The sequence below is a fragment of the Oncorhynchus mykiss genome, chromosome 13 (genome assembly GCF_013265735.2).
Source record: "Oncorhynchus mykiss isolate Arlee chromosome 13, USDA_OmykA_1.1, whole genome shotgun sequence".
Classification (NCBI taxonomy): Eukaryota; Metazoa; Chordata; class Actinopteri; order Salmoniformes; family Salmonidae; genus Oncorhynchus; species Oncorhynchus mykiss.
In genome coordinates this window covers 44,772,564-44,786,163 of record NC_048577.1, presented here as the reverse complement: position 1 = coordinate 44,786,163, position 13,600 = coordinate 44,772,564, and the positions used below count along the sequence as shown (strand labels likewise).

Genomic DNA, 13,600 nt, shown 5'->3' with positions numbered 1-13,600 from the left:
TGTTACCTCTCCCTCACACTTAGGTGGACATTTCATTCCGTCCATTTCGTGATAGTAAATCCCTATTCAAATATATTTGCAATGGACACTGTCCAATTGCAGTATAACGTATTGAAACTGGCAATATACAGTGCCTTGCGAAAGTATTCGGCCCCCTTGAACTTTGCGACCTTTTGCCACATTTCAGGTTTCAAACATAAAGATATAAAACTGTATTTTTTTGTGAAGAATCAACAACAAGCGGGACACAATCATGAAGTGGAACGACATTTATTGGATATTTCAAACTTTTTTAACAAATCAAAAACTGAAAAATTGGGCGTGCAAAATTATTCAGCCCCTTTACTTTCAGTGCAGCAAACTCTCTCCAGAAGTTCAGTGAGGATCTCTGAATGATCCAATGTTGACCTAAATGACTAATGATGATAAATACAATCCACCTGTGTGTAATCAAGTCTCCGTATAAATGCGCCTGCACTGTGATGGTCTCAGAGGTCCGTTAAAAGCGCAGAGAGCATCATGAAGAACAAGGAACACACCAGGCAGGTCCGAGATACTGTTGTGAAGAAGTTTAAAGCCGGATTTGGATACAAAAAGATTTCCCAAGCTTTAAACATCCCATGGAGCACTGTGCAAGCGATAATATTGAAATGGAAGGAGTATCAGACCACTGCAAATCTACCAAGACCTGGCCGTCCCTCTAAACTTTCAGCTCATACAAGGAGAAGACTGATCAGAGATGCAGCCAAGAGGCCCATGATCACTCTGGATGAACTGCAGAGATCTACAGCTGAGGTGGGAGACTCTGTCCATAGGACAACAATCAGTCGTATATTGCACAAATCTGGCCTTTATGGAAGAGTGGCAAGAAGAAAGCCATTTCTTAAAGATATCCATAAAAAGTGTCGTTTAAAGTTTGCCACAAGCCACCTGGGAGACACACCAAACATGTGGAAGAAGGTGCTCTGGTCAGATGAAACCAAAATTGAACTTTTTGGCAACAATGCAAAACGTTATGTTTGGCGTAAAAGCAACACAGCTGAACACACCATCCCCACTGTCAAACATGGTGGTGGCAGCATCATGGTTTGGGCCTGCTTTTCTTCAGCAGGGACAGGGAAGATGGTTAAAATTGATGGGAAGATGGATGGAGCCAAATACAGAACCATTCTGGAATAAAACCTGATGGAGTCTGCAAAAGACCTGAGACTGGGACGGAGATTTGTCTTCCAACAAGACAATGATCCAAAACATAAAGCAAAATCTACAATGGAATGGTTCAAAAATAAACATATCCAGGTGTTAGAATGGCCAAGTCAAAGTCCAGACCTGAATCCAATCGAGAATCTGTGGAAAGAACTGAAAACTGCTGTTCACAAATGCTCTCCATCCAACCTCACTGAGCTCGAGCTGTTTTGCAAGGAGGAATGGGAAAAAATGTCAGTCTCTCGATGTGCAAAACTGATAGAGACATGCCCCAAGCGACTTACAGCTGTAATCGCAGCAAAAGGTGGCGCTACAAAGTATTAACTTAAGGGGGCTGAATAATTTTGCACGCCCAATTTTTCAGTTTTTGATTTGTTAAAAAAGTTTGAAATATCCAATAAATGTCGTTCCACTTCATGATTGTGTCCCACTTGTTGTTGATTCTTCACAAACAAATACAGTTTTATATCTTTATGTTTGAAGCCTGAAATGTGGCAAAAGGTCGCAAAGTTCAAGGGGGCCGAATACTTTCGCAAGGCACTGTATGTGTAATGGACATATCACAATGGGTATTTACCATCACTAATTGGACATGCTGTTACATTGTTGAAACGCCGACTCGTTGAACTCAGGACGGCCTAGCAGTGCTAGTGATTCCTCTCCCTCGCTTGTTGGTGTTGATTTTAGCCTGTCAATTTGGTGATGGTAAATCACTGCTTAAATATATTGGAAATTAACAGTGTCTGTTAGACATATATGCCAGTACCAACATTTGCAGTATGAAATGTTGGCACTGGCAATATACACTACATGACAAACTGTGGACACCTGCTCGTCAAACATCTCATTACAAAATCATGGGCATTAATATGGACTTGGTCCCCCTTTTGCTATAACAGCCTCCACTCTTCTAGGAAGGCTTTCCACTAGATATTGGAACATTTGCTGCATGGATTGGCTTCCATTTAGCCACGAGCATTAGTGAGGTTGGGCGATTCGACCTGGCTCGCAGTCTGCGTTCCAATTCATCCCAAAGGTGTTCGATGGGGTTGAGGTCAGACTGCAGGCAGGCCAGATTCTTCCACACTGATCTCAACAAACCATTTCTGTATGGACCTCACTTTGTGCACAGGGGCATTGTCATGCTGAAACGGGAAAGGGCCGTCCCCAAACTGTTGCCACAAAGTTGGAAGCACTGAATCATCTAGAATATCATTGTATGCTGTAGCGTTAAGATTTCCCTTCACTGGAACTCAGGGGCCCGAACCAGGAAAAAACAGCCCAAGACCATTATTCCTCTTCCACCAAACTGTACAGTTAGCACTATGTATTAGGGCAGGTAGCGTTATCCTGGTATCCGTGAAACCCAGATTTGGCCGCCTTAGACTTGTTGGAAAGGTAGCGTCCTATGACAGTGCCACGTTGAAAGTCCCTGAGCACTTCCGTTAGGCCATTCTACTGCCAATGTTTGTCTATGGAGATTTCATGGCTATGTGCTCAACTTAATAAACCTTTATAAACCTGAAATGGCTGAATCCACTAATTTGAAGGGGTGTCCACATACCTTTGTGCATATATAGCACAGGTGAAACACCTTCCTTCTAATGAAATGACCAACCAGCACAGGTGTAATACAGACTAACTAACAAGGTGACACCAATCGATGCGCCCCACTTGCTAACCTCAAACCTCTAAATATAAAATGGAAAAACCAATTCCTGTAACACTGGTGATTTTGTTACTCTCAAGCGTGTGTCAGTTATTTTTATGTAATGTGCAGTATTTATGTAGGCTGAATTTGTTAAATATTCTTATGTTTCATTTTTCTGCATAACATTCTACTCTTCCCAACAGCAGAAATATATGTTGGTAGGACGAGGCTATATATGTGTACATGGAAGTCAGTGATTTATGTTTACTTTTGGTTACTGAGGCAATACAAATGTGATGTGACTAAAATGAAAGGACATTTAGTTGACAAAAAGGGCCCACTATTTAAATAATTTTGAAAATAACTACACAAAATTATTATTCAACTGACAAAAATGTGACTGACTTAATGATATTTTAGTCATAATGACATGTGTGAGGAATTGGTATGCTGACTGCGAGCCAGGCCTAATCGCCCAACATCAGTGCCTGACCTCACTAAGGCTCTTGTGGCTGAATAGAAGCAAATCCCTACAGCAATGTTCCGACATCTAGTGGAAAGCTTTCCCAGAAGAGTGGATGCTGTTCTATCAAAGGAGGGACCAACTCCATATAAAGGCCTATAATTTTGATATGAGATATTCTATAGGTGTCCACGTACTTTTGGTCATGTAGTGTACATCTTGAACAACGTTAGTAGGTGGTGAAAGCATGAAAATTATATTTTATTTGTCAATAGTACCAGTTATCTGGCTTGACGGACCTACCTGGCTGGCTGGCAGGACCTACCATGCAACCCATCTCCATGCCTTGTACTAAGACACTGTAACCATTTCCAAGTGTCATGCAAAAGCAAAACACCCTCCTAAATGAAGGACTCTCCACTTTCTTTGTAACTCTAGCATGCATGGTGTGAAGGGCTTTGTGTTTTTATTTTTATATCTGTCTTTTTCTTTGTATAACTTTTTAATCAGTGCATAGAGGGTTATATAAAAAAATTAAGGTGAAGGACATATTCTAGTATTTTGCACTATAAATAAAATGGGGTAATTAAAAAAGCCAGTGACGAGGATATTGTTTTTGTAAATTGGCCTCCAGTACGGTAGATGACACATGCATTAATTTACTAGGCTAACTGACGATTGACGTGACTGAGGTGAAGAGCGACATGAATGCAGTAACCATTTGAACAGTTTGCTACTACGGCGTATGGAGGAGCGGAAAGATTGTGGAAATGTGGATATTGACAGCGAGGAAGAAGGAGAGGGCTTTAGGGAAGCGGTATGGTGAGGAAGATTGGCGTCAAGTACAAAAACGAAAAAATATCCTGGTTGCTCAGAAATTTAAAGTGACGAGCGTGAGGATGAATTACCTGCTGTGACCGGTGCGGTGAAGAACGCAGAGTTTGAGCCTCGCCCCAATGATTCTGGCCCAGTGCGAGTGAGATTTTCTTTTTGGCTGATCCATACGTGGTGTCAGGTTGGGTGGAGAATGGGTTGGGGACTGTCTGTGAAAGGAACTCGAAGTGGACTCGTGAAAAGACCTGTGACTTGCTTTGCTCTCTGGAGCAGGGCGTCATTGAAAGGAGCGCTAACTGGGGTGGTGTTAAGTTCTGACACCCACTGTTTGGTGCAACGCAAACCTGGTGGAGAGCGTTGTGAAAGAGAAGACTGTCTATCCTGCTGAGTTTTGACGCAGTCTTGACTCGATAAAGTCAAGTTAGGATGTGTCAGTTATTCCGTGAGCGCTTTTGTCCTAAAAACCATTGCGGTGTTTTAGATGCCAAGTTTATGGTCATGTTGCAGCAGTGTGTAGGAAGGAGACGTGAGAGGTGTGCAGAAGGGCATGAGACAAAGGAATATTTAGTATTGGTGGAAAAAGCTGTGTGTCTAAATTCGCCTGCAGGCTGCCAGTTGGGGAACCCTGCTGTAGGGGTATGTTGCTGAAGACAGAAGTGTCCGTTTCAGAGAAAGGCAGGTCAAGGTTGCCAGGATCAGAGTAGTACATAAGGTGTCGTATGCTGAGGCAGTGAAGAGAGTATTAGAGGAAGGTGGATCCATGGCAAGGGATCCTAAGATGCTCCCTGTGAGTAGGACGAGACCAATAGAGAGTAGAAGGACTAACGTGCTTCGGTATGATTGGCTTCTTAGTGTACATAGTGTCGTCGAAATTCTAGTCAAGTGAGAGAGACTTGTCATTTCTTCAAACAATCGATCTTTATTTGATATCGATTAATTATTGCAATAATTGAACCATTTTAAAGGGAGAGATAGGGACACCCCATCCTCTCCTAAAGGGGAAAATAAAAATTTTGTAAATCTTAATCTGTCCAAACAATTCAAAATTTGAATTCTTATTTTTCTTTCCAATTAACTTCCCATTTCCTTTTTTTCCCACTTTCTTTATTACTTTCACTAGTCTACATATCTGTTTACTTGAACTCGGAAGCCCTCTCAATCACCATCACCCAGTACATTTCTCTTCCACTCAAATACTTGTTCCCCTCTACAGTCTCTTCGTCTAACGTTACTTTACCAGGTGAACAAAAAGTGTTAAATTATAGACAAAACAAAACACGATAACTTACGGGAGGCCACTGTCATCCCTCCACTCTTTAATCATTTGTGTTTTTATCCACTCCAACATTTACTGTATATACTATACCCAATCTCTGTTGGATATTCACAATTCGCTTCAGACCCATTAAATGTCTATTATTTTAAGATTAACATGTAATGCGCCGAATTTATAAACTACATCGGCCAGTTTCAGAAGTGAAAATATAAACTTTGGAGGAGCTTACTTTCTAAAGTAGCTCTCGAGACTAGATTTCTTTCTGATTATAACTTTCACTATAACATTCCTGGCACTATCCACCAGTCTCCTGTAGATAGCGCTCTCTGTCCATAATAGGTCTGGCGCCTGAGATGGGTAAGATTTACATCTTACTATTATTACTTACCCATGGCATTACCTCTTTAAATACTTATGTTAATGTTAAAGGAATTTAATTCCTCTGTTTTAATTCCCAATCAAAATTAAACACTCTGTCAATTCATAAGGATTTGTAAGAACCCTTATTTTATAAGAATGGACAGAGCCCCAGTCTTACAAGTCAAGTAACAGCCTTTAATTCAAGAGAGTACTGAGTTCATACACATTTTACCACAGGTTATAAACTGAAAATGACGTCAGCGTTTTCTAAATGTTCCGTCTCTTCTTGACACTGGTAGAAAGGCTCTATAGATCTCAAGCCTTCCCTCCTCACCTAGAGCCAAGGTCAGTCAGTGTAGATAAGCATTCTAGACAGTCTGGAGATAGTCTGTCCCTGCCATCTGGAGATAGTTCATTCATTTGTACCAAGGAACAGACCATCATTGTTCTAAACTCTTGACTACATTATACTCAATACTGGGAGCAAGAGAGAAAATGCATACATGTACAGTAACATAATAGTATTCGGATTATTCAGTCCAGATTGAAATGTATACATAATTAGTCATCATTGATAAAAATTCCCTTAACAGTTACACACTACTGATTTCACTAGTGATGGACTTTTCCCCTTCGGGACCACATACCCAAGGCTTTTAATCAGTCACTAGGTTCACTAGTCATAGAGTTCTCATGGAACTTCCACACCCTAGTCTTTCACCTAGTCCGAATTTCGCTAGTCACAAATCTCTAAAAGAACATGTCCATCCTAGGCTTTTAGTTAGTTCCCACTAGTGTCACTGGTCATAACATTCCTTATTCAAAGGACATCACATCCCAGGCTTTTAACCAGTACCTACCAGTCCTAGTTGTTCTTTTTACAGAACCCCACCACCTAGTCTTTTGATCTGGTAGAGACCATGGGACTTACTTAATCATTGTTTCCAAGAAACTTCAGTCTCACCGTTTATTTACCTATGTTCGAGATCCCGTATTTACCCACCAACTCTCTCCTCTTGGATCTTAGGCAGGTCCCAGCTGACTGTGGGCTTCCCTGTCTCCTAATTTAGGTGACTCCTGTGCACAGTTTAACCCAGGTCCTCAGGAGCCAGTCAGCAGGTGAAGGTTGGGATCCCATCCTCATCGCCAAGAATGAGACGCAGATCTGAAAGAAAGACGAACGAGGTCAGTGGCGGTAATGCACCTAATTTAAAAAAAGTTGCCAATCGCTATATAAAGTCAAGAGAAGAAAAGGCCTGGAAGGAGGAGAGGTGACTAGAAACGATTCGGTTGACTGTTTTAAGTGTGGATTATTTGGCGGAGTAAAGGACCTTGTGCATTTCAGGTAAAATAACAACTCAATGTTTATATCCCAGGAAAAATTAGCTAGCAACATCAAGCTAGCTAAATATGACAAATTAGCTAGCAAGTGCAAGCTAGCTAGCTAAATTGCCATTAATGTTTAATGCTTTCAGAGTTTTTGATATTTTAACCTGCGTGTCGAGATCGCGTTTGCTGTGGTGGGGACAAAATACATTTTGGCACGATGGCAAAAAAAATTGCGCAAGTAGTGTGGGTGCAATAATTGAATAACAGGGATTTCTAAATTGTCCGGTCTGGTCAGCATGTTAGACAGTGCTACAGGGAGACAGGAAGGACAGCTGATCATCCTCGCAGTGGCAGACCACATGTAACAACACCTGCACAGGATCGGTACATCCGAACATCACACCTGTGGGACAGGTACAGGGTGGCAAGTTACACCAGGAATGCACAATCCCTCCATCAGTGCTCAGACACTCCACAATAGGCAGAGAGAGGCTGGACTGAGGGCTTATAGGCCTGTTGTAAGGCAGGTCCTCACCAAGCATCACCGGCAACAACGTCGCCTATGGGCACAAACCCATTGTCGCTGGACCAGACAGAACTCTCCCGCTCTTCCCTGACGTGTTGCGGTTTTGTCTCACCAGGGGTGATGGTTGGATTCACGCTTATTGTCGAAGGAATGAGCGTTATACCGAGGCCTGTACTCTGGAGCGGGATCGATTTGGAGGTGGAGGGTCCGTCATGGTCTGGGGCAGTGTGTCACAGCATCATCGGGCTGAGCTTTTTGTTATTGCAGGCAGTTCAACGCTGTGTGTTACAGGGAAGACATCCTCCTCCCTCATGTGGTACTCTTCCTGCAGGCTCATCCTGACATGACCCTCTAGCATGACAATGCCACCAGCCATACTGCTCGTTCTGTGCGTGATTTCCTGCAAGACAGGAATGCCAGTGTTCTGCCATGGCCAGTGAAGAGCCCAGATCTCAATCCCATTGAGCATGTCTGGGACCTGTTGGATTGGAGGGTGAGGGCTAGGGCCATTCCCCGCAGAAATATCAAGGAACTTGCAGGTGCCTTGGTGGAAGAGTGGGGTAACATCTCACAGCAAGTACTTGCAAATCTGGTGCAGTCCATAAGGAAGAGATGCACTGCAGTCCTTAATGCAGCTGGTGGCGGCACCAGATACTGACTGTTACGATTTCCCTATAAATAATCTTATTTACATGACACATCTGAAATCAGGCTACCTGATGTGATTTTGATAAATGCACAAAATCGCCAATTACAATAAATGCTCTACCACAGTGACCATATTATTTTGGGGAAGCCTATTTGATTTTGTGTTCAGACATTCACTCTGGAAATTCCTTTGGTCTCTACTGAGTTAGGTAAATCAGCATTCTTGTACTGTTCCACAAATAAATCTTAAAATGTTTCTTAAATTTGATGTTTTGGTATCTCTAGGGCAGGTATTCACACTTTTTTTCTTCCCTAACTGTTTTTTTCTTCACATTTTCAAACAGTACATTTATATTTTCCAACGGCTATACATTTGGGTGACTTTTTTTTCTTTTTTTTCACCTGAGTAGCCTCGTCTCACTACCAAAAATAAAATGAAACCTTCTAGTGTTCAGCGAAATAACAATACAATGTCAAGCCTCGTCAAATAATGAACATCCAATCACATTAACCGTTGCTCTCTCGCGGGAATTCCACTAACGGTCCGTATGTAGCCAAACGTAGCTGCTACTCATTCCATTTGCTCGAAAATTGATAAATGGTTAAAAAGAAAGCCCATAGAGACACATACCAGCCCTACTGGTAGTATTGCTACTACCAGCAGTACTCCACCTGCATCTGTCAACGAAACAAGTTGTTCTGCTTCCACGAGCCCATCCAATGCTAGCATCAGTAATTCTACATTTGTTGTTAGCCCAGCTAGCATGGACACTGACAGTTGTGAATCTGATGCAGCCGAAGAGCTACTGCCCCCTTACCCGGGAAAGCACTGCTCAACAGACAGGGACGTTGGACCATCGAAGAGGCGCAAATATGATGAAAGCTACATTGATTTGGGGTTCACTTATATTGGTTGTAGTGCCTTTCCTCAGCCACAGTGTATTATATGTGCAAAAGGACTATCTCCGAACTGGAAACCTTCACTCTTGCGCAGATATTTAGAAACAAAACATGCCAATTTGAAGAATAAGCCAAGAGTTTTTTGAGGGGGAATTAAGACGACTTTTGAGTTGTAAGACATATATATAAAAGCAACAGATACCATTAATAAGAAAGGGCTAAAAGTGTCTTATATGGTGAGCTACTGAGTGGCTAGGACAGGAAAGCCCCATACTATTGTGGAGTACTTCAATCTTCCTGCTACTGCGGATATGGCTGGGACAATGCTGGGGGGAAAGGCCCAAAAAACTATACAGACAATGTCTTCATCAAACAACACTGTTTCACAACGCGTCAGTGACATGGCAGGAGATGTTTTGAAACAATTACTGCTTTGCATACAAGCCAGTGAATTCTATGCCTTACAGCGGAATGAGTCAACAGACATGGCAGGCACAGCTCCTGGTATATGTCCGTTATGTTTATGGGGTGTCAATTAAGGAAGACATCCTCTTCTGAAACCACTGGAAACCAGGACAACAAATGTTTTAAGTACTGGACAGCTTTGTGACATCAAATGGACTTTGGTGGTCAAGATGTGTTGGTATCTGTACTGATGGCGCAAACGCCATGACAGGGAAACATAGTGGAGTGGTAACAAGCAGTTGCTCCCGACGCCACTTGTGTACACTGCAGCATCCACGAGAGGCTCTTGCTGCCAAGAGAATGCCTGACAGCTTGAAAGACGTTTTGGACACTAAAGTGAAAATGGTTAACTTTGTTAAAGCAAGGCCCCTGAACTCTCGTGTATTTTCTGCACTATGCAATGATATGGGCAGCGACCATGTAAGGCTTTTACAACATACAGAAAGAAGCTGGTTATCAAGGGGCAAAGTATTGACACATGTTTTTTGTTAATTGAGAGATGAGCTTAAAGTTTTCTTTACTGTCCATAATTTTTACTTGTCTAACTGCTTGCATGATGACGAGTTTCTCACACGACTGGCCTATCTGGGTGATGTTTTTTCTCGCCTGAATGATCTGAATCTAGGATTCAGCAACTATATTCAATGTGCGGGACAAAATTGAGGCTATGATTAAGAAGTTAGAGCTCTTTGTCTGCATTAACAAGGACAACACACAGGTCTTTACATCATTTTTGATGATTTGTGTGCAAATTAACTCAAGCTTACGGACAATGTCAAATGTGACATGTCGAAGCACCTGAGTGAGTTGGGTGTGCAATTATGCAGGTACTTTCCCGAAACGGATGACACAAACAACTGGATTCATTATCACTTTCATGCCCTGCCTCAAGTCCACTTTCCGATATCTGAACAAGAGAGCCTCATCGACATTGCAACAAGTGGTTCTGTGAAAATGTAATTTAATCAGAAGCCACTGCCAGATTTCTGGATTGGGCTGCGCTCAGAGTATCCTGCCTGGGGCTGTTAAGACACTGATGCCCTTTGCGACCACGTACCTATGTGAGAGTGGATTCTCGCCCGGCCCTCACTAGCATGAAAGCTAAATACAGGCACAGACTGTGTGTGGAAAATGATTTAAGAGTGAGACTCTCTCCAATACAACCCAACATTGCAGAGTTATGTGCATCCTTTCAAGCACACCATTCTCATTAACCTGTGGTGAGTTATTCACAATTTTCAATGAACAAATAAGGATTTATATGTAAGATGGTTAAACAAAGACCAAAATGATTGATTATTTGTGCTCTGGTCCTGGAAAAGCTCTTTGTCACTTCCCACAAGCCAGTTTGTGACAACAAAAAAATCACACTCATTCTTATGTTTAATAAATGTATCGTATAGTGTGTTTGTGGCAGGCTTACAATGATGGCAAAAAACAACATTTTAGAGTGCGCTGACCCTAGTGCTAGAGGGGGTAAGCTGCTGTAGGTTGAATGTTTGAATGGGTACGGGACTATAAAAAGTTTGGGAACCACTGCTCTAGGGCAGTTAGGAAAGCTGACTGAGGACCTTATTACTGATGAATGTGTTTGTTTTTTGCCCGTTTCTTTTTTTATGTTTGTATTTTGATGTCTGGTAGTTTCTGAAATAAAGGTTAAATAAAAAGATAGGGCCAAGTAGTGGAATAGTAGGGAGGTTTTAATGGGTGAAGGGTTAGTTCGTAGGGTATTTTTCTTCCATTTATCCTCCCGTTTTAATTTCACAAACTAATGAATTCACACTCCAGAACAGTAAGACACAGCCCACACGGTGGGTGGCGGCATGCACCGCAAACGAATGTTTGGGGACCGCCATAATACCATAGAATATTGACGTTCTGACGTAACTGATAAGCCGAAATTCAACATGGCCGATAACAAGTGAAAGAAAACCACATCTGGACAAATGTATCAGTAATATCCTTCACTTTGAGAGTCGTTTGAAAAAATATATTATATATAGCTAATGTGCAATAGTTTAGCTACTCGTGACACTATTGTTTGGTCATTAGCTAGTTGACATTTTTCGAATAGCTAGCAGCTACAACGCTGACGGGGCTAACGGTAGCTAGCCTCCAACAACAAGTCTGCGTTTTTTTTCCGCCGCGAGGACGTGCTGGCTCGCTGGGAGACGGACAAGTGTCGCTCCTATTAATTTATGGATTTCCGCGTTTTTAATTAGATGGCTTCGTATGCTAGCGCATTTGCTTCGAAGTTTTTTGCTTAGTTTGGGGGGTTCGGGTGGGATCTGTCACCGATAGCATTTTTTTGTCAAGTAGCTAGCCGCCTTTAGTTTGCGTTGACACAAAACGACCAGAGAGCACACCACTAGTTGCAGAAAGGACTAAAGGAACTGAGCCCTTCTACGTGAAAAAAGCTAACATGGATCCGAAGCGTGGATACAACAGAAGACATCAAAACAGCAGCGATTCGAGCAGTAACAGCCCGGGGTCGCCAGCCAGTCCTGCACCGGGAGTCAGCAAAGCAGCAGCGGCCAATACATTTGCTAATGATGGAAGCTTTATGGAGATGTTCAAGAAAAAAATGGAGGAAGAAAAAAGGAAAAAAGAAATGGACCAAGGATGCGGTGATAAAAGTACTGCTGACGAAGGACAGTCGACACAGGAAAAGAAGACTCCGAGTGTGACCAGCTTTGTAAGGGGTTTGGCAGTTGTTAGCTAGAGATTGTAGCCAATGGCAATGTCTCAATTAACAAATTACAAACATTTGTTTTCTTATCCACCACACAGCTCACGTTAGTGAATAGTTACATCACAATAGAGGGATACATTCACACGTGAAGAGGTGCACTGCAGTGTCACCAACAAGTAACCTGAGATCCACATCAGGTCTAGACATTGGAAAGCATTCATTAGCTATTCAAGACTTCAGGAATGTTTCCCGTGATAACATAGGCTTGTTCTGTGTTCTCTCGTCTTGTGTAGTCTCCATTGGCAGTCCACCCACAAGGGCTCGTATAACGGTTTCAGTCTTCTATCCCCTAACCCAGGTTGGGAAGCGCAGAGGTGGCTCTAAATTGGCCCTCAAGACTGGCATGGTTGCGAAGAAACAGAAAGTAGATCCTGAGGTTCAAGAAATATTTTTCCCTGATCGTTTTGTCATGACATCGTCTTCATGAAATACCACTTGTGTCCTCTAAGCCATTGTCTAATTATTTATTCTGTTTTCCAGATGGAGGGCAAGGGGGATGCCTGGACAAAATACATGGCAGAGGTGAAAAAGTATAAAGCCCACCAGTGTGGCGATGATGACAAAACCAGGCCCCTGGTCAAATAGACTCTGGAGGACCTTTAGAATGAAAAACCAACAGGGATTAGGACAGCCATCAAACCTTCTGCATACTGCCACTCTTTACAGCTGTAGAAGCAATCACCCATTTAATGTTTAATCTTGTTTTTCCTGTTTTCTTTTTGGGTTTAAATGAATGTCACTTGTGTGCTGTATGGGGCAATAGCATTTTGATGTGGAGTTAAAAAGGCTTTTGGAATTGTATTGGAGTACATTACTGGTTCTGCTTGATTATTTAAGGGTTATGCTGTCAGGATTGTAGCTCCTGGATTAAGTCATGAGTAATTTTCTGAATTTGCGACATGGCATTTGATGTCAGCTACATTATAAGCACCGCCCATTGACCTGTATGTTGTGCCTTGGGTGTGTTGGCTTTGTCTGGACCCAGAACCCTAAATAACCTCTGTGCTGTTTCAACCTCAGTCTGGTGGAGGCACAGAAAATTGTGCCGCCTTGTTGATTCATTTGAACTTTTGGGCTGCTTTGGATAAGCAACTGTCAGGTAGTGTCTCCGGTTTGTTACCCATCAAATAAACTTTTGACTAATCAGACTCCAGGTAGCATGGTAAAGTGTTTCTTTGCAATGCTGACCA

General features: G+C 42.3%; 1 protein-coding gene across 1 annotated transcript; it reads left to right on the top strand.

Annotated features, from left to right (window-relative positions):
* Window positions 1-11,529: 11,529 nt before the first annotated feature.
* Window positions 11,530-13,562, top strand: LOC110486518 (telomerase RNA component interacting RNase). The gene is made up of 3 exons (XM_021558181.2): window positions 11,530-12,353; window positions 12,709-12,786; window positions 12,891-13,562. The coding sequence occupies exons 1-3, from the start codon at window positions 12,081-12,083 to the stop codon at window positions 12,993-12,995; spliced, it is 456 nt and encodes a 151-aa protein (XP_021413856.1). The 5' UTR covers window positions 11,530-12,080; the 3' UTR covers window positions 12,996-13,562.
* Window positions 13,563-13,600: the final 38 nt, after the last annotated feature.